Consider the following 18,169-nt stretch of genomic DNA (forward strand, 5'->3'; position numbering starts at 1 on the left):
ATTAGATAATGAATAGATTTACTATTTAGTTAAAATTTATAAGCCGGGCGGAGTTGGTGCACGCCTTTAATCCCAGCACTTGGGAGGCAGAGACAGGCGGATCTCTGTGAGTTCGAGACCAGCCTGGTCTACAGAGCTAGTTCCAGGACAGCCTCCAAAACCACAGAGAAACCCTGTCTCGAAAAACCAAAAAAAAAAAAAAAAAAAAAAAAAAAAAAAAAAAAAAAACCAAAATAAATAATAAAATAAAAATTTATATCTAGCTGGGTGGCAGTGGTGCACGCCTTTAAAATCCCAGCACTCAGGAAGCAGAGGCAGGAAGATGTCTATGAGTTCGAGGCCAGCCAGGTCTACAAGAGCTAGTTCCAGGACAGGCTCCAAAGCTACATTCAGAGAAAAACCCTGTCTCAAAAAAAAACACCAAACCAAAAAAAAAAACCAAAAAATATCTAAATTTTACTCATAATATATAATTTAGTGCAACTGACTTATAATTTTCACATGAAGTGTCTGAACCAGTAATAATCTCATCTGATAATTTATGGGACATACATTTAAAAGTATACTTCATGATATACAAATTCAACCAACCTCAGATTAAAGATGTCACACCATACCATATTAACCATTCTAGATTTTAAAAAATTATAAAAAGGTACACTGTTTTTTAAAACTATAAAAACCACAACCACCTTTCAGTTTAGTTTTGATTGCCAAGTGTGAAGATTATAAAATGAAGGCTTCAAGGACATAACTTAGTTTGAATACCCCACTGACACAATCAAGAAAAAGTGTAAGGAAATGGTTCTGCTGATGGAAACTTGGCCAGTGAGAGTGATTCTTCTGGCAGCTGAGGCTTCAGGGCATTTCCTCCAGGCAACCTGTCACCCTCCTGCACACACAGTAAGTGTCCTTCTTCCAAGATTCCCTGCAAGTTTGGACAGGCTCAAGATGGTCAATGCTGCTTCCACTAAGACACCAAGAACTCCCTGCATGCCCTGGGCTTTCATCAGGAAGCCAGTGGCAAAACATCAAAACTGAGAGCCTCATTCTAAGTGGGGACACCCACGATCATGTTATTTTTGGGAGAGCAGCTCTCTGGCTCCATAGATATCACTTGAACAGAGTAGCTGTGTTCTTCTGCTGCGGTTGCACGGTCCATATCCACCAGGCACATGCACTGCTTCCCTGAAACAAAAAAAAAAATGCATCTTGAGACACCTTTACTAGCAATGTATTCCCGTGCACACACAGGAATCTTTAATGACAACATCCATCAGTACTGTGGAAAAGGCTGTGTTCCCTAAGTACAGTTTACTTTAGGCTTAGCTTCTGACCAGTGTGAAGACACACTTCACAGATCAAGCTTGATGAATATTTTCCTTTTATTATTATTATTATTATTATTTTGTTTTTTCAAGATAGGGTTTCTCTGTGTAACAGTTCTGACTGTCCCAGTACTTGCTCTGTAGAACTCAGAGATCCTGAACTCAGAGATCCACCTGCCTCTATCTCCCAAGTGCTGGGATTAAAGGTATGCACCATGACTGCTGGCCAGAAGGCTAACTTTTAAAAATGTATTGATAAGTATATCTCAAATTGCAACTATCCATTCTACTTTATACTTTGGTCAAAATCCATTTTATAGGATCAAAATGCAGAATGCATATAAATGCTATAAATGCAGAATAATATATTATATTAAATATAATTCAGTATATTACCTAAAGTAATATACTGACAAAGGCCCATCTGAAACACGTGTCATGTTTCTGCCAGGAGTTTTACAGGGCTATGAAGAAATAAGAAGTGTGAAGTTCTGAGAATGTCTTAACCGTGTGCTAGATATTTCAGGCAGAAATCAGTGCTGAGTGTAATTATCCTCATTTTCAGACCTCACCTCATTAAGGTACTGGTTTTCTATTTCCTTTGCAAAGTTTGAGAAGCAAAAGAGGAAACCTCACTGGCAAGCAAGCAGCTTATCTGTTTTCCTTTGGAGTACAAATTTAAAATTCCAAAAATAGATTAGAAAAACATGACTTGAGGCTTTCTGTACTAAACCACTACTTGCTTTTCTAATCCGAACTGTTCTACATTCAGCATCTAAAGTTCTCATTTTCCTGAAGGAGGTTACTGACTGCGGAGTCTCAGTCCTTCCACCTCCTCCAGTAATTACAGTAGTGCTCAGACATGCTTTCACGATACGGTAGCTTAGCCGGAGTAACTGATGTCACATCAGCAGTGAGCACACATCACTGACACAGAAAACCGCTCGTGGAAAAAGTGATACTCTCACAGACAAAACAAAAGATGAAATTAGCAAGGAAGAATGAACGAGAGTCTCAGAGTCACGAGGTTGGTACTACACACGTCCTTAAAAGGAGTCAGAGTGTGAAGATTAAGTGGGCGAGAAACCCATACAAAGAGGGATCTAGAGTTCCATTCCTCCGCCCCAGCAGGTAGATGGCTGGGTTCTTTCTTCTCTTAAGATATTTTCTTCCTTAAAGATGTGTGCGAATGCTTCCTCAGCGACTTCTCAGTTAAAATGAAACATTCCCCATCAGAACGGGATGCTCTGCATTCCTTCAGGACCCACCCTGGGTTTACAAGGCAGCTCACTGACTCTTGGCTTCAATCCCAGTACAGTTAATTTCCCCTTTTTCATCTTGTAGAAGAATCTCATATTTTCCCATGTTAAGTGTCAATACAACTGAAATTCAGTTGTTGGCAACCTACCTTTTGGCGGTTGACAAGTTTCCAAAAATGTTCATTAAGTGGAAGTGGCAAGATCTGTGACAGACCGACTCGGTCTGAACCCCTGCCCTTCCTTCAGTAATCTTGCCAGGTATGCTTCTGCCCCAATCCTAGCATTGCTCTCGCTTGACACTTAAAACTCACACTGCCCGCCGGGCGGAGGTGGCGCACGCCTTTAATCCCAGCACTTGGGAGGCAGAGGCAGGCGGATCTCTGTGAGTTCGAGACCAGCCTGGTCTACAGAGCTAGTTCCAGGACAGGCTCCAAAACCACAGGGAAACCCTGTCTCAAAAAACCAAAAAAAAAAAAAAAAAAAAAAAAAAATAAAAAAAAAACCTCACACTGCCCATGGACACATCTGCCCACTGTACCAATCATGACACTATTGATCTCTATGGTTTGAATGTGTTCCCCAAAAAGCACACTCTGGAAGCTTACTCCTCACTGCAACTGTGCTAGGATGTGAGTCTCATGGAGCCACAACTGGCCATCCGTATGAGTGGATGCAGGCTGTTACTGCAGGGTGGGCTCATTATTGTGAGTGTGAGTTCCTTCCAAAGGGACAAGTGCGGTCCAGTCTCAGGGAAGCCTTCCCTTCCATTGCTGGTGCTCTCCCTTGTGCTCACTCACTCACTGCTGGTCTGTTTTTTTCCTTTGGCATTTGATACCTTCTACAAATGTTATGATTCTGCTCAAGAAGACACCCATCAGATTTAACCCCCTGATCTCTAGAACTGTGGACCAAATCAATTTCCATTGATTGTAAAGACTAAGACTGCAAAACTAAGAAACACATCTGGTGTAGTTATAATAAGTATACATTATACTGATTTAAAAATCAGAAGGAAGAATAGGAAAAGAGGAAAGAAAATGAAAGGCTCTCGGCAAGAGACAGAAGTTCTGGGCACAGTGAGAACGGGAAGGGAGGTCCCTTAGCTGCAGGTCTCAGTGCCTTTCCTAGTGTGAGCACCGACTTTAGAACTTAAAAGTATTTACCATATAATATCTTCCCGAGTATAAACTAACTACTTCAGTTGGGCTCAAAGAAACAACAATCTATTCATGTACACACGTAAAATGTAGGTTATGTTGGAATTTTAGAGTGTATGATAGTGGCCAATGTGGGATTTCTAAGAAAAAAAAAATAAGATGTGATTTAATCCCCACCAGTTTATCTTAATTTCTGTTTTAAGGAAGCTGTATTGCAGAAGTGAACAAGAGCTCTGTGTCTAGAAGCAAACAATCTGAGGTTGTGGTGCAACTCTAGCATCTGTCAGATGAAGAGTCTTATTCCTGTCATAGTAAAATGTAAATCATTGTGTCTATCTCACTTATTTCCAGTGATTAGTGTGTGATAACAATTGATATAATTCTTCTAAACACTATTACTTGGAATGGTTCTGTGGTCCTTTAACCTGAGTAATGTTCAATGCTGTAAATGCTGAATATATATGTGTAAAAAAATGTTTCTTTAGGAAAGACAGTTTCTTTCTTTATACATTCTTACTGAATCAGCTTTGGCATATGAAGTGGACATTTACAGTTTCATCATTTTCTTTGTGACTTTGGGTAGATTCTGAAGTTCTAAACAGTAAGAAAGATTTCCTATGAAATCTATTCAGTGTACGTCACAGAAATGGGGTAAAAGATGGATGCCAACCAAGATGTGTCACGCTGTTATCAAGTCCTGTTAGTGCGCATTATAGTTCCTGGAAGAACAAGCTTTCTGAATGACAAGTGGACAGATTTTCCCCAAATAGACCAGGCATGCTGAGCACACTCTCCCCAGCAGCTGTTTGGTGAGAACACATACCTATGAGTCTTCTCTGGGGTGGAAGCTGGACAGCTGTCTGATCTGCAAATCTGCACAGAATCATGTGTTCCTAAAAGGAGCATGAAAAGAATGTAGGTTTATTCCAGTTAGCTCAAATATTACTTCTTAGACTATATATGTCATGTTACTGAACAGTCATTAATGGTGATATTCAGAAAGATGGAACTGCTCTACTCAGATTAGTGACTCAAAACAATCACGACTTTTGGGAGATGTCTCCACACGTTTCTTGGGTTTCTGTAAGCAAGAACCTAAGAACAACAACAAAAAAAATAATATAAATGGCAGGGGCAATGGGGAATATGTGGGATCTGGATGTGGCCAGCAGAGCCAACAATACCTGACATTTTATAGAAAAGTTTCCCTCCATTCCGGATTATCTTTCCAGCATGCCATTAGAGGGAACAGCCTTGAAAATAGTTTCCCTCTAAAAGCAAGAGTGGTCCACTTCCTGGGAAGTCAGCATGAGGATGATGGGACTCTGGCTGCTGCTACAGTTACAAGCAACAGCTGTCTTTGGTCCCTGACAGGAATCTCTTAACTCTGTCAGCATTTACCACGCCAGCTAACTTGTTAACTTGTATGTAAGGGCGGGGGAATCTCAGATTCTTTCCAAAAGTAATTCTCTACTCAGAGAATTAATGTGGATCTGAAACTTTTTTTTATTGATTTTTATTGAGCTCTACATTTTCTCTGCTCCCCAAGCCATACTAGATAGTTTAAAGTAATTCAATATATCTGATTATATAAGACAAAATTTGGGATGGAAAAAATATGAAGGATGAAAAGTTGTATACACTGGTTCATGTATATAATCCCAGCACTCAGGAGACGGAGGCAAGAGGGCTGCCATGAATTTAAGGCCAGCTTGGGCAAATAATGAGTTCCAGGACACAGGGTGAGAGCCTGTCTCAGATAAAACAACAAAACCCTAATCGCACAAACAAAGTATATTCACAGGATATCTAGATGTTTTTAATGAGGTTACCTTGTATGATAAAGTTTTCTTGAATTTTTCACTAGAATAGGAAACAAAAAGGAGTTAGTTACCACTTTAAAGGTCAAATAACTCATTAAGATTAGGCCTGTAATATATTAACTTCATTAGTATCAAGTAAAAATAATTTGTGCTTTTACATAATTTAGAAACAACAGACTATAAGTTTATACCTCTACCTTTGGTGGATTAGTTCTCATCCACAAAGAAATGAATGTTCTAAATAGCTCCAAGGACACAGAGCAAAATGAAAGTAAAGCCACAAGGCTATAAAAAGGGTGACACGGAATTGAGATTTTTAAATCAGTAAAACTAGGATATAAATCTGATCAGGTCAAATTAATATTCTTACATACCTCTTAGACTTACATATTTCTTACATGCACTGTAAAAATAACACATTTTATCAGGTTTTAACTGTTCAATAGGCCTCAAATTATAGACATGTAAATAAATTTACATACATAAATATCCTCTGTCTCTCTATCATTCAGTGCTTCCTTTAGTTTATTTGTGAATTGTGGCAAGAGCAAAATAAGAAAAAAAAAGATTTGTTTCATACTGTTAAAGTCTAAGTAAATTCTAATGAAAAATTTCTGAGGTTTCTAGAAGCAGTGTGTGGCTGATTTTGTGTCCTGAGAAGTTTTTGGGTTTTTTTTTTTTTTTTTTTTGGACATAGGGCAGAAGTTACCACACTGATATATTTAGCTTCTGAGTATCAATAACTATGAACCAGAGAGTAAAATGCCATACACGGTTGTCTTCCAATATAAGTGGTGAGAATTAAAATTTCCGCCTCTTCTATGTGGGATAAGAAGAATCATAAAGATGGCTATTAAATCTAATTAACACCCATGAATACTATTTATTATTACTTTAAAATAATACCCTATATTTTTGTTTATTTACTTTTTGTGCACGTGTGTGTGTAGGTGGGTGGGTACAAATGTCATGGCATGTGTGGAGGTCAGGGGGTCTAGGGGGGATCAAGCTCAGGTTGTCTGATTTAGTTGGCAGGTGCTTTCATCCTCTGAGCCATCCTGGAGACACTATGGATGTCATGTAAGTATTAGCAACAGTTCACATTTATGGAGGACTTACCCTATGCTCTCTTATTCTTTCCATTGTTTGATTTATAGAGAGAGAGTCTTAATCTGTGCCTAGGCTGGTTTTGAACCTGAGGCAATCCTCCTACTTTAGTTTCCAAAGTATCAGAATTATAGGCATGCATTTGGCCTCTTGGCCACTTCTCAGTACTGTTATTAAGGGCTCACCAAAGCCCTTGCAGTAGGTCCTATTACAACCTCACTTTGTCTATGAGAAAACACAGGAAAACAGCAAAGTAACTTCTCTGAAGTTAAATACCTTATAGAGTGATAAGCATACTGTAACAGGTCAGTATGTTTCTAGACTCTAAACACTTGGCCATTACACTCCACTGTCTCCTACAAGGGTGATTCTGATTTCACTTAGAAGAACACAGGGAAGTGTGGAAGCCAGCAGACTTCTACTGAACTGGCTCCTAAACAGACTTGCTTCTAACTTGACCTGGAAGAAAAGGCAGGGACAGACAGAGGAGAGCCACTCATCCTAATCCTGATCACAAACAACACCTGCCACATATGGAAAAGGTAAACAATCTCAAATTCAAATCTCACTGCAACTTTATTTATTTATTTATTTATTTATTTAATTTTGTCTTTTCGAAACAGGGTTTCTCTGTGTAGCCCTGGTTGTCCTGGAACTCGCTTTATAGTCCAGGCTGGCCTCAAACTCAAAGAGATCGTCCTGCTTCTGCCTCCCGAGTGCTGGAATTAAAGGCGTGCATCACCACTGCCCGATTTTGCTGCATCTTTACTAAACAACTCACTCCCACATCGGTGTCTTAGGTAAAAGGTTAAACTTCACCTTTTTGGGAAATTAAACTTGGATGTGTTCTGAATGAAGCCGTAACAGCAAGGGCAGGTGATGAAAGAAGCCCGTGTCTGGATACAGTGCTCAATCACCATGTCTGTCGCCACTCCACAAGCATGCAGCGCCACCTAGAGAGCAGAACCAGACGTCAGCACTCGGCTTCTGAGCTGAATTCTGAGTACTTAAAAGGAATCTGAGCTCAACTCAGGAGAAACAGACACACGGAGCAAGAGATAACCAAGATGAGTGGAACATCTTAGAGCAGAAAGCAACATGCACCTAAATACTACTAAAGGTTTGTCAAAGGATTCAACGGCAAGCCAAAGGGTATTACTGAGCAACATGAAAAAGCATTCATGAAAAAATAACGGGGAGCATTGATTTAAAAAAAAAAAAAAGCAATGGACAAAGTATTTCAAATATCAAATTTATGAGCCAATAATAATATCTCAAAAATCCAAAATGAAAAAAAGATAAATAGAAAATACTGGGAAAAAAACCGTTTTTTTTTTTTGTTTTGTTTTTTTGTTTTGTTTTTGTTTTTTTGGTAGCACACCATGTTTCTAAGTAGCCATTTGTTGATAATGGAATGTAATTAAAGACAGAATGATAAACTAGATTAATGCTATTCTGTAGGTTTTAATTACACAAGGTAGGGAGGGTCAGTGATTACAAATGCTGTTAATGCACAGACAATCAAACATACCACTAATACCACTAGCACCTATGATGTAGTCTAACTCAAAACTGAGGCAGAATCTAATCATGCTTCTCCAGTCTAGATACTTTTAATTTTTTTTTGTTTTTTAATTTATTTTTATTTTATGTGCATTGGTATTTTGCCTGCATGTATGTCTGTGTGAGGGTGTCAGATCTTGGAGTTACAGGCAGTAACCTTTAGTCAAACAGTCAAGAACAACTGAGTGTCCAAATCCAACTGATGTATCTACAACACTACCTGAGGCTCTGGGAACACTGCGAAGACGGGTGGAAATGCTGTGAGAGCCAGAGGAGGGCAGGCTGCTGTGAGGCAGTGTGCTCTAATTATACCCATGCTGCACCCATGAAATCTTAACTCCGTGGTCTCCTAAGCAAGATCTATGGAATGAGCACAAACATGGATGGGGAGAACCTCACATGTCCCTACTAGATGAAGAGCTACAGGGAATCATGGCTGCTAAGGGAGGGAGAATCTGTCTTCTCCAAGGAGCAGGTTCTGGTATTGTTAGCCCAGGTTCAAGTTTCAGACATGATGCTCACTGAATGTCTATTACCTTTGCACCACCATAAAGTCAAAAACTGAATGAATAAATAAACAGAACCATTGTTAGTCGTGAATTATTTGTATTTTCCCTTCAAAACAAGCATTTCATTATTATAAGCTACCATTTTATTGATACTGGTTTTGATTTTAACGACTAATTATAGATAACGGGAAAGGGCTGTGAGTGGAGTCTTGTTACTCTATAGGTACATTATAAAAAGCTATACATGTCTTTGTTTAGGAAAGAATACAAAATTATTTTCTTTAGTTAGTCTAAAGAATAAAATTATTATTTAACTAATAAGAGAAATTGAAATTATGGACTACTTACCCCGATGTTAAACATTCCTGTAAAATACTCCATATTTGCTTGAATGAACCATATATTGCTTAAGCCTAGTTCGTCACTTCTCTTCTTAGCACGGATCAATGATAATTCTTTGTTTTCTATTAATATAACCTAGATTTTATGCAGAAAAAGTATACTCAGTAACACAATTCAGACATTAGTGCTGAGCATTATCACTGTATTTCACATCTTACTGATCATGCAGAATGTATTTACTATCCTCTATCCTGTATGACAGACCCGACACAGAAATGAACAATGTAATGATAAAAGTGAAAGAAAGAAATAGCAGTGTTTTACATATTCAGTTAAAGATGATGACTAAGGCAGATATTAATGGAGGCCTGAGATGAACAGAAATTAGCTAAAGAACAGCTTGGCCTGAGGAGTACGGTATGTCAGTATTTGAAGAGCCAAGAAAGCAGTTTGGCACAGTGTGTGGTAACAAAGAGAGTGGGAGAGGGGTAAGGGTGGAAAGGCTGGAGACAAGGTGGAAGAAATAATGGGAGGCCGTATCCTGTACTTAGGATAAAACAAGGTTCCAAAAATTGCAGTAAATAGCTTGGATTGGTGCAGTGAGGCCAAAGGTAGAAGGAGCCTCCACCGGTAATCAGAGGTAAAATTAAGATATTGTTATTATTATATTTTTTTATGCATGCTTTATACAAAAATACTATATCACTTTACATAAAACACTTGCTGTACAGTTGATATTAAAAACCTTCTGGTTTTATCCAGCAGAAGCCGATTTTCAGGTCAATCTACCCAAGTTTCCTGGAGAATTATTAGAAAGAGGAAAAGATGCCCCACCTCCATCCTGCCATCTCAGGACCCTGCTCTGTGAGCTTTTCCTCACTACTACAACAGGAATTGCCTCTTCTCCTCAAACTTTTATTTATTTTGCTTTTATTCTCTAAGGCAGTGGTTCTCAACCTTCCTAATTCTGCAACCCTTTAATTAATACAATTCCTCATGTTGTGGTGACCCCCCAACCATAAGATTATTTTGTTGCTACTTCATAACTGTAATTTTGCTATTGTTATAACAGGAATACTTTTGGAGACAGAGGATTGTCAAAGGGGTTGTGACCCACAGGTTGAGAAGCACTGCTCTAAGAAAACAACAGACACCGCGCCAGTCATTTTTCTACCAGCTCTAAATTTTCTTCTCATCGTAGTCACAGTGACTGCAGAGTGTACACTCTGCTCCAGATTTGTGTTGAAAATTAAATTAGAGCCGGGCGGTGGTGGTGCATGCCTTTAATCCCAGCACTTGGGAGGCAGAGGCAGGCAGATCTCTGTGAGTTCGAGACCAGCCTGGTCTATGACAGGCTCCAAAACCACAGAGAAACCCTGTCTCGAAAAAAGCAAAAAAAAAAAAAAAAAAAAGAAAATTAAATTAGCTTTATTGTATTTGTTTTATTCAATAATGGAAAAGTATCTGTTTTACTAAACACACATACTTTAAAATATTGCTAACTCTACTGTGGTCATATTTTCCTTTTGTTCCCATTAAGATTCTGATCTCAGGAGTTTACTTCCAGGCAAAGTATGTGCCACATATTGATGGCAGATAACTAGCAGTGCAAAGAGCTGAGCTGAGGCCGGGCATGGCCCTGAACTGCTCCACTTGGTCTCTTCTCCGCCCTTACCTGGCAGGATGACAGCATATGTGCGAGAACAATCCCAACATGGCCCTGCGAAGTAAAACAAGAGAAATAACTTTGGTTCCCATGGCTTTTGTTCATTGTTAGACAATGATCTTACCAGATAAAATCATGACCTTGAATGTAATGTAGCAAGGTCTCATGATCTTGGAAAGGCTAAAGGATAAAGGAGACATGATACCCCGCCACTGCAGAAATCCACAATTCTGTCACCAGGTTTGGCTTGATTTAGCACCATGTAAACAAGGTTGTTTAACTGCTGCTGCTTCCTTAAAGCTCGGTCAGTGGACATTTTGCCTGTGGAAGATAAGAGATGAAGAAAACAGCATTATGAGGGACCAATTAGTCAGAATAGAGATAAATATAGAGAAGGGTGTTCTATGTGCATATGTCCACATGTATACATATACACCCATCAAAGAATGAAGTACAGATTTCATGTAATTACTGTGAGTAGAAAAGTAGAACCCAGAGACTAGCTCTAATTTTGATGTTGTAGAATATTATTTATAATGCGCCATATCTATTTAGGCTGTGGAACATTTATTTAATGATACAAAGATGTGTTGCATTCTCTTAAGTTGCATTTGTTTAACTCTGTGAAGCTGTGTTACTTTGCCTGCCTAGAACACCTGATTGGTCTAGTAAAGAACTGAATGGCCAGTAGCAAAGGCAGGAGAAAGGACGGGTGGGGCTGGCAGGCAAAGAGGATAAATAGAAGGAGAAAAAGAGAGAAAAGGATCAAGGAACGAGAGGAGGAGGACGACTCCAGGGGTTAGCCACCCAGGCATACAGCCAGCTGCGGAGTAAGAGTTAAAGTAAGATATACAGAAGTAAGCCCAGAGGCAAAAGGTAGACGGAATGATTAAAGAAAAGCTGGCTAGCAAAAAGCCAAGCTAAGGTTGGGCATTTATAAGTAATAATAAATCTCTCTGTGTATTTATTTGGGAGCTGGGTGGTAGGACCCCCAAAGAGTAATGAGCCCAAAGAATAAAGCAAACAACTACATTTTGATTATATTATTTTAATTAATATGTACTTGAATGTCTGACCCCAGTTGGTAGAGCTGTTTGGAGAAGTTATAGAACATCTGGGGTTCGGGGAGCTTGCTAAAGTACATCACTGGGAGGTAGGGGAGACTTTTTAGGGTTTACAGCTTTACTCCACGTCTGCCATCATCTCTGCTTCATCTCTGCTGATGGAAATGTGAGAAATCTGTTTCCTGTTCCTGCTGCCTGCTCTCCCAACCATGGCGGCCTTGCCCTCTGGAGCCAAAAGCAAAAATAAACTGTTTCTTCTATAACTTGCTTTTAGTCCTGGAATTTTATCATTGCAACAGGAAAGTAACTAACACATTCACTATGCAACTTTTCTTTCAATGAAGACAGTTTTCCCTAAAGAGTACAAGTAATATCTGAAAAATAAAATCCAGAACCATAAAGGTTAAATCAATCTGAATACATGAAGAAAAAAAAATATTCTAGTCCTCCATTGCTCCCAGAGATAAACTGTAAAAGACTGCCAACTTCAGCACTGCTTCCATTTCCTTACAGAGTTATAAGAACAGTTTAGTTATTTCTGTATATCCTCTAACCCCCTTTCTTTCCGTGGGACCCTGAGAAACCAGGAAGCACAGGTGTCACACAGTCAGAACTGTATCAGGGTTGCTGTATTCAGAGGGAAAATGACTTTCTTTCTCCCACATCAAAGCTTCCTTTCCTCATGAGTCAGACATAGAAATTTAATGCAATTAGGGACTAAAGATGGGTATTTCCACGTATGAAATGCTCTGGGCAGCAGCATGAGATCATTGTAATTTGCCTTTCAAAAGCCCACTTGTAGCATTCCCAAAACATCCTTAGAAAGATGAATGGCATCATTGTCTGTCTTAGGTATAAAACACATTCCTTCAGTTTGATAAAAAATATGCAAAGATAGCAAGACTTTCTTGCTCCAATTTAAGATTAAAAATATTTTTCTCTTTTTTCTCTTTCCCATTTTCCTTCCTCCTTGTAATACTAAATTAAATTTAAAAACTAGGAATATTTTATTAGAAAGAAGAAAACTATAATATTCAATTTCAAAAGTAACATTGACATGCATATACTCTATCTCTAATCCTTAACTTTCTACCCATATTCAAAATGTTATATTACAGACATCTTTTTATGTCAGTGCATTTGTCTAAGCATATACTTTAATGGCACACAGTATTACACTGGTTATGTATAAACTATGGTTTTAATAACCTATGTTCAATTCAGCATTCAATAATATAATTGCTATTACATGGCTGAATTTTTACACATTCTCAATCATTTATCATGTCTAACCTGAATTTCAAACATTAAGAGTTTGAAAATCAGCCTAGTTATCTCATTTGTAAAGAGAGTTTAATGTGGCTTTGTATTCTAAAAGAATACTCATTCCCTCCAATAATGTAATTATAACCATTTCTACACGGAATAAATGAGTCCCTGTAGTTTCCTCTTCATGAAAACCACCTGAGCTTTTATCAGGATAATTTGCAAGCACAAAGCACAACTGAAACAATTTATCAGTGAACACTTCTGCATTAGTTTCATTATTGCAACAAAATACCTAAGGCAGGTAGGTTACTTATGAAGAAAACAAGAGGCTCAAGGTCCATCCACGACAACACTAGCTGTTTTTAGGGTCCACAGTACATTACAGATTTCAGTGGTGAGGCATGATGCTCCCGACATTAGGGTTGGGTGGGCTTCTACAGCAACAAAACGGATTCACTCATTGATTGGTTTACCGTATGTGTCTGCATGCTTATGCTATGGAATGTGTGTAGAGGTCAGAAGACAACTTGCTCAGGAGTCAGTTCTCTCACTTTATTTACCATGTGGGTGTTAGGGCTAGAACTCAGGTCATCAGGCTTGGCAGCAAGCAGCTTTCCTGGCTGAACCATCTTGCTGGCCCAGACCCAGACTTTTATAATAGCTTTTCTGTTTTAGAACTTACCAGGAGACTAGCACATACCATCTGGAGCAATAACCCCAATGACTTCTGACCGCCCACTAGTTACACCTGCTACAAAGAGCATCAACACCATGGCAGACTCCACACCATCCACCCTGTAGCTTCTCCCATTAACAGCTCACAACATGTGAGGGAGCGCACTCCTGCTTGCTCCACCTCACCATCCCAGTTTGTCTTATGCTTTCTGTGGCATGAAGGTTTAATTTGGAACAACAGACTAAGAATATGGGAGATGGCCAGGCGGTGGTGGCGCACGCCTTTAATCCCAGCACTCGGGAGACAGAGGCAGTCAGATCTCTGTAAGTTCTAGGCCAGCCTGGACTACAAGAGCTAGTTCCAGGACAGGCTCCAAAGCTACAGTGGAATCCTGTCTCAAAAAAAAAAGCAAAACAAAACAACAACAACAAAAATATGGGAGATGAAGGTAGGTAAGATGGCTTGGTGGTAAAGATGCTTGCCTCCAAGGCTGAGTTTATCTTGTGACCCACATGGTGAAAAGAAGCAACTATGTTCTACATGCTGTTCTCTGACTTCTCCATGTGCACTCCATGAAACATACATGCATGCACACACACACAACTGAAATAAGAATAAAGGAGAAGAACAGTAAAGTCAGAATACAATATAGTACACAAGAATATGTACTTTGAGGGTCTGTCTAAGGGCTAGAGTCCCAAATACTGCTGCTAAGTGGCCACAACGAGGCAAAGAGCAAGCACACACTTATGTCTTTCCCCTATCTGTGGAGTTACATAAGACAAAGTACAAAGGAATTCTATTATTTTGTAGAAAAAAAAACATTATTAAATGGAGTGTCTAGCTGCAATCATATAAAGTGGTTCTATCAAAAACTCAGAACAGTCTAACTCCCTCACGTTTGTTTCAAAAGCAAGCTCTGATAAAAGACTTGCCTTCCTACGACTGTCTTTGCAAGTAAATACATCTACACTGAAACAAAAGGTGAAGACAGAGAGCTTCTCAGATTTGTGTTTACGTGGAGGGACTGCTAGATTCACACAATATCCACGGTTAAGCAGCCAGATGCCTAGATACTTGAGAAACTGCCTCCAATAGAACATTCTCTCTTCCCATTCCAGATTTATAAATATTATGAAGTTCCTGGAAACATAAACAGGATCTCAAGTGTATTCAACAAGGTAAAAAATAGTGTTTTAGAGTATGTACTAATTAAAAAATGAAACCCTACTTTGTATTCTTATTCAGTGTCCTTGTATCTAAAACAATTTACAATATAAAATTGCAATCTACTTTTAGCTTAACTAAAAATGAAAGTGCAGTCGAAAAAGAAATCCAAGCAGAGAACATTTGAATATATATGATGTCATGATTCTTCTGCAGTGCAGTCTTTGTCTAACTCACATTAGGATGCATTAGATTATCTAAACCATGTGACTGCTTTCTGCCTGTTGCAAAGTGAGGAAGACAATGTTTTTAGGCCAGGAGAAGACTTGTTAAAAAACCAAAGCAAGAAAAGAAACAAAAGGTTTAACTGGGCCTGGAACACTCTTTGGGGTCCCGGCAGTTCTCAATGTTTTGTTTCTTGGTGCAAAGCAACAATGTACCCTGCATGTTATAACTTGCTTATATAAGAATGTTAAGAAAACCCTCAGGCTAAACTAAAGTTCTTCAATAGGGATCCTTTGTTGTTTTGTTCTTAAAGCATTTCTTTAAGTTACAGCATGGTCACATTGTATGAATTAAAAAATATAACTAATATGAAGAAAAAGACTGAAAACTAAAGCACTTCTACTTGAGAAACTATAGAATCAAGAAAGAAAAAGAAAATTTAGTCAACAGAGATCACATGGGTGCTTACCACCCTTCTAGAAAGCCAGTCAAACAACTGAAGAACAGAGCACCTTTGGTTATAGGTAGTGTTAAGAAAGTCTTTACCTAGTGACCACCCTGATTGTCATTATAGAACCTACATCCAGTAACTGATGGAAGCAGATGCAGTGACCCACAGCCAAGCATGGGCTGAGCTCCTGGAGTTCAGCTGAAGAGAGGGAGGAGAAATCATATGAATAAGGGAGGTCAAGATCATGATGGGGAAAGCACAGTCAGCTGACCCGAGCTAGTTGGAGCTCACGGACTATGGACTGACAGCTGGGGAACCTGCATGGGACCCTCTGAATGAGGGTGACAGTATGTGGCTTAATCTGTTGGGCAGCGGCACCAGGACCTATCCCAAGTGCATGAACTGGCTTTTTGGAGCCCATTCCCTATGGTGGGATACATTGCTTAGCCTTAGCCTTGATATGGGGGGGACCTTGGTTCTGCCTCAAATTGGTATGCCAGACTTTAAGGGAGGCTACCCTCTCTGAGGAGTGGATGGGGGTTGTGAAGTGGGGGTGGGGGGGAGCTAAAAGGGGAGGAAGGGGGAAGTAGGGTTGGTATGTAAAGTGAAAAGTAAATTTTTAAATAAAAATATGAAAAAATGATAAAAAAGGAAAAAAAGTATCTTCAGGCTAGGAAGAAAAACGAAAGTCTTTTATCATGTAGAATAGGGCAATAGCGAGTGAAGCTCAGGTTTCCTCCTAGGGTAGCTATGATCACCTTGCATGGAGCAATAACTTATTGCACGCCCAGTATTTGCTCTTATGCTGAGGCCAGATCTTCTCAAAATATGTAAGTCACAATGTCTGTCCTTAAGGTCCTACCAGGGTATCTAGCAAGAATGTTGATGATGAAACAATACCTGGTCCATCAAAAGCCTTCATAGAGACCTAGAACAGAAATTTATGACTGAATGAATTGAGGGAGACCTGCTAAGAACAATCCAGCTCAGTCAGTGGAAAACCACAGTGAGCTCATTTGTGCTTGAAAACCAGGGCTCTATGTGTGGAGAGGTGGGGGGAGATCAGGCAGATCTGAAATTGTAAGAAGGGGCAGGTGAGGAAGGACACTGCTGGTGATTTTGACCTTGGCATCCTAAACAAAACATGGCCTTACTTAATATATAATGTGCTTAGACCTTCTTAAGGCCGATTTCTATTTGAATAAGGAGTACCATTATTCTTGGAGTTACGCACTAAAGATTTTCTTTGAAAATGATAGCCTGGGTCATTTTTATTATAGATAATGTATGAGATTATTCATACAACTTTCTGGAGCATTCATCCTCAAATGACACTCATTGCCATTAAGCTATATAATTAAGAAAACAGATTCGATCTAGGGAACCCATTGGGTCACTTTGAACCATGGAGCTGCAGACCATGAATCTCCTGGACTCCCTAGGGGCATTTCCTTCTTTCCCAGTTGCTCCCTGAGGTGTGACATTCTGGCTGTGCAGAGTAATTAATCAAAGTGAGCTCCACCTGGATGTGCTTACTTAAGTCTCTTCAAAGCTACTCAGATACCTCTTTCCTTTGTTTAAATACCTCCAAGTCTCTCTGTCTTAAGAAAAAAACAAACAAATCAAGTAATAAGATTCCTTACTTTTTGGTAGGGAAACAAAGCCTTTACTGACGGGGTCCTCAATAACCAGCCACACTTCTGATGCATCCACATGTACTAGCTCCATCAAACTTCACCAGCCACATCGATTCTCTTATATTTGATAATAATTTTTTTAAATGAATGATTTTTCTTGATTGTGCTTTAAACTGCATTTCAATTCAGTGTGCTAAATTTCACAGGTTCTATGCATGAAGCAAGTTAGGTATCAATGTTCTGATTGTGTTTGTTGAAACAGCAAAATAAATCAATTATGGAAGTGTCTTAGATAGGAAAAGTTTCTGAAAACTCTTGTGAGAGAATAAGAAAGCAGCAGTATGAAGTCACTTTCATTTCAGAGATAACATGCCAGAGATGCTAAGACTTTGAATGGTTCTTTGGTTAAGAAGTCATTTTCAGGCTAGCATCACTAACCCTCCTAGCCAAACAGACCCAGTGAGCATATTCTTCCAGTAGTGGGTACCTATAATTGTCTCGTACCTCTATGCCTGTCCACACACCCTGTGATCCAAACTATGAAATCATTACAGAGTCATGGTATCTTCATGGGTGTAACTGTACCGCATACACTGTTAGAACATTTGACATTTATTACCACAAAAGACAGGAGAAGTCCATGGAAACTCATAATATCAAAAGAGGACACGTTATACTTTCTAAATGACTGAGACACTTTCATAAAGACTGCTCAACACACAGTCAGGCAACCAGCACAGCATGCACAAAACTGTTTCAAAAATGCTGGAGATACAAACATGTATAATGCATGGTTTCTGCCTTAATGAACTTGTTTACTTATTATAAGATATCCCAGAAGAGATTATGAAATGTATTTTGTTAACTATGTTGTCTAACATATATTTAAAGAAGATATAACAAAAACAAAAGTGCACGCATCTCCT

The 18,169-nt window shown here is 39.1% G+C and overlaps 1 protein-coding gene across 4 annotated transcripts in view; it reads right to left on the bottom strand.

The window, feature by feature from the left end:
* Window positions 1–465: 465 nt before the first annotated feature.
* Gstcd (glutathione S-transferase C-terminal domain containing) overlaps window positions 466–18,169 on the bottom strand; it is an 85,881-nt gene continuing 68,177 nt past the window's right edge. For all 4 annotated transcript variants that reach the window (XM_057793754.1, XM_057793753.1, XM_057793751.1 and 1 more), the window contains 7 exons: window positions 10,960–11,075; window positions 10,764–10,808; window positions 9,095–9,223; window positions 7,494–7,627; window positions 5,577–5,607; window positions 4,568–4,637; window positions 466–1,188 (listed from right to left, as the gene is read on the bottom strand). In XM_057793754.1, the coding sequence (XP_057649737.1) occupies window positions 1,052–1,188; window positions 4,568–4,637; window positions 5,577–5,607; window positions 7,494–7,627; window positions 9,095–9,223; window positions 10,764–10,808; window positions 10,960–11,075 (662 nt within the window). In that variant the 3' untranslated portion in view covers window positions 466–1,051. The remainder of the gene's footprint in view (window positions 1,189–4,567; window positions 4,638–5,576; window positions 5,608–7,493; window positions 7,628–9,094; window positions 9,224–10,763; window positions 10,809–10,959; window positions 11,076–18,169) is intronic.

The sequence above is a fragment of the Chionomys nivalis genome, chromosome 18, assembly GCF_950005125.1.
Source record: "Chionomys nivalis chromosome 18, mChiNiv1.1, whole genome shotgun sequence".
Taxonomy (NCBI): Eukaryota; Metazoa; Chordata; class Mammalia; order Rodentia; family Cricetidae; genus Chionomys; species Chionomys nivalis.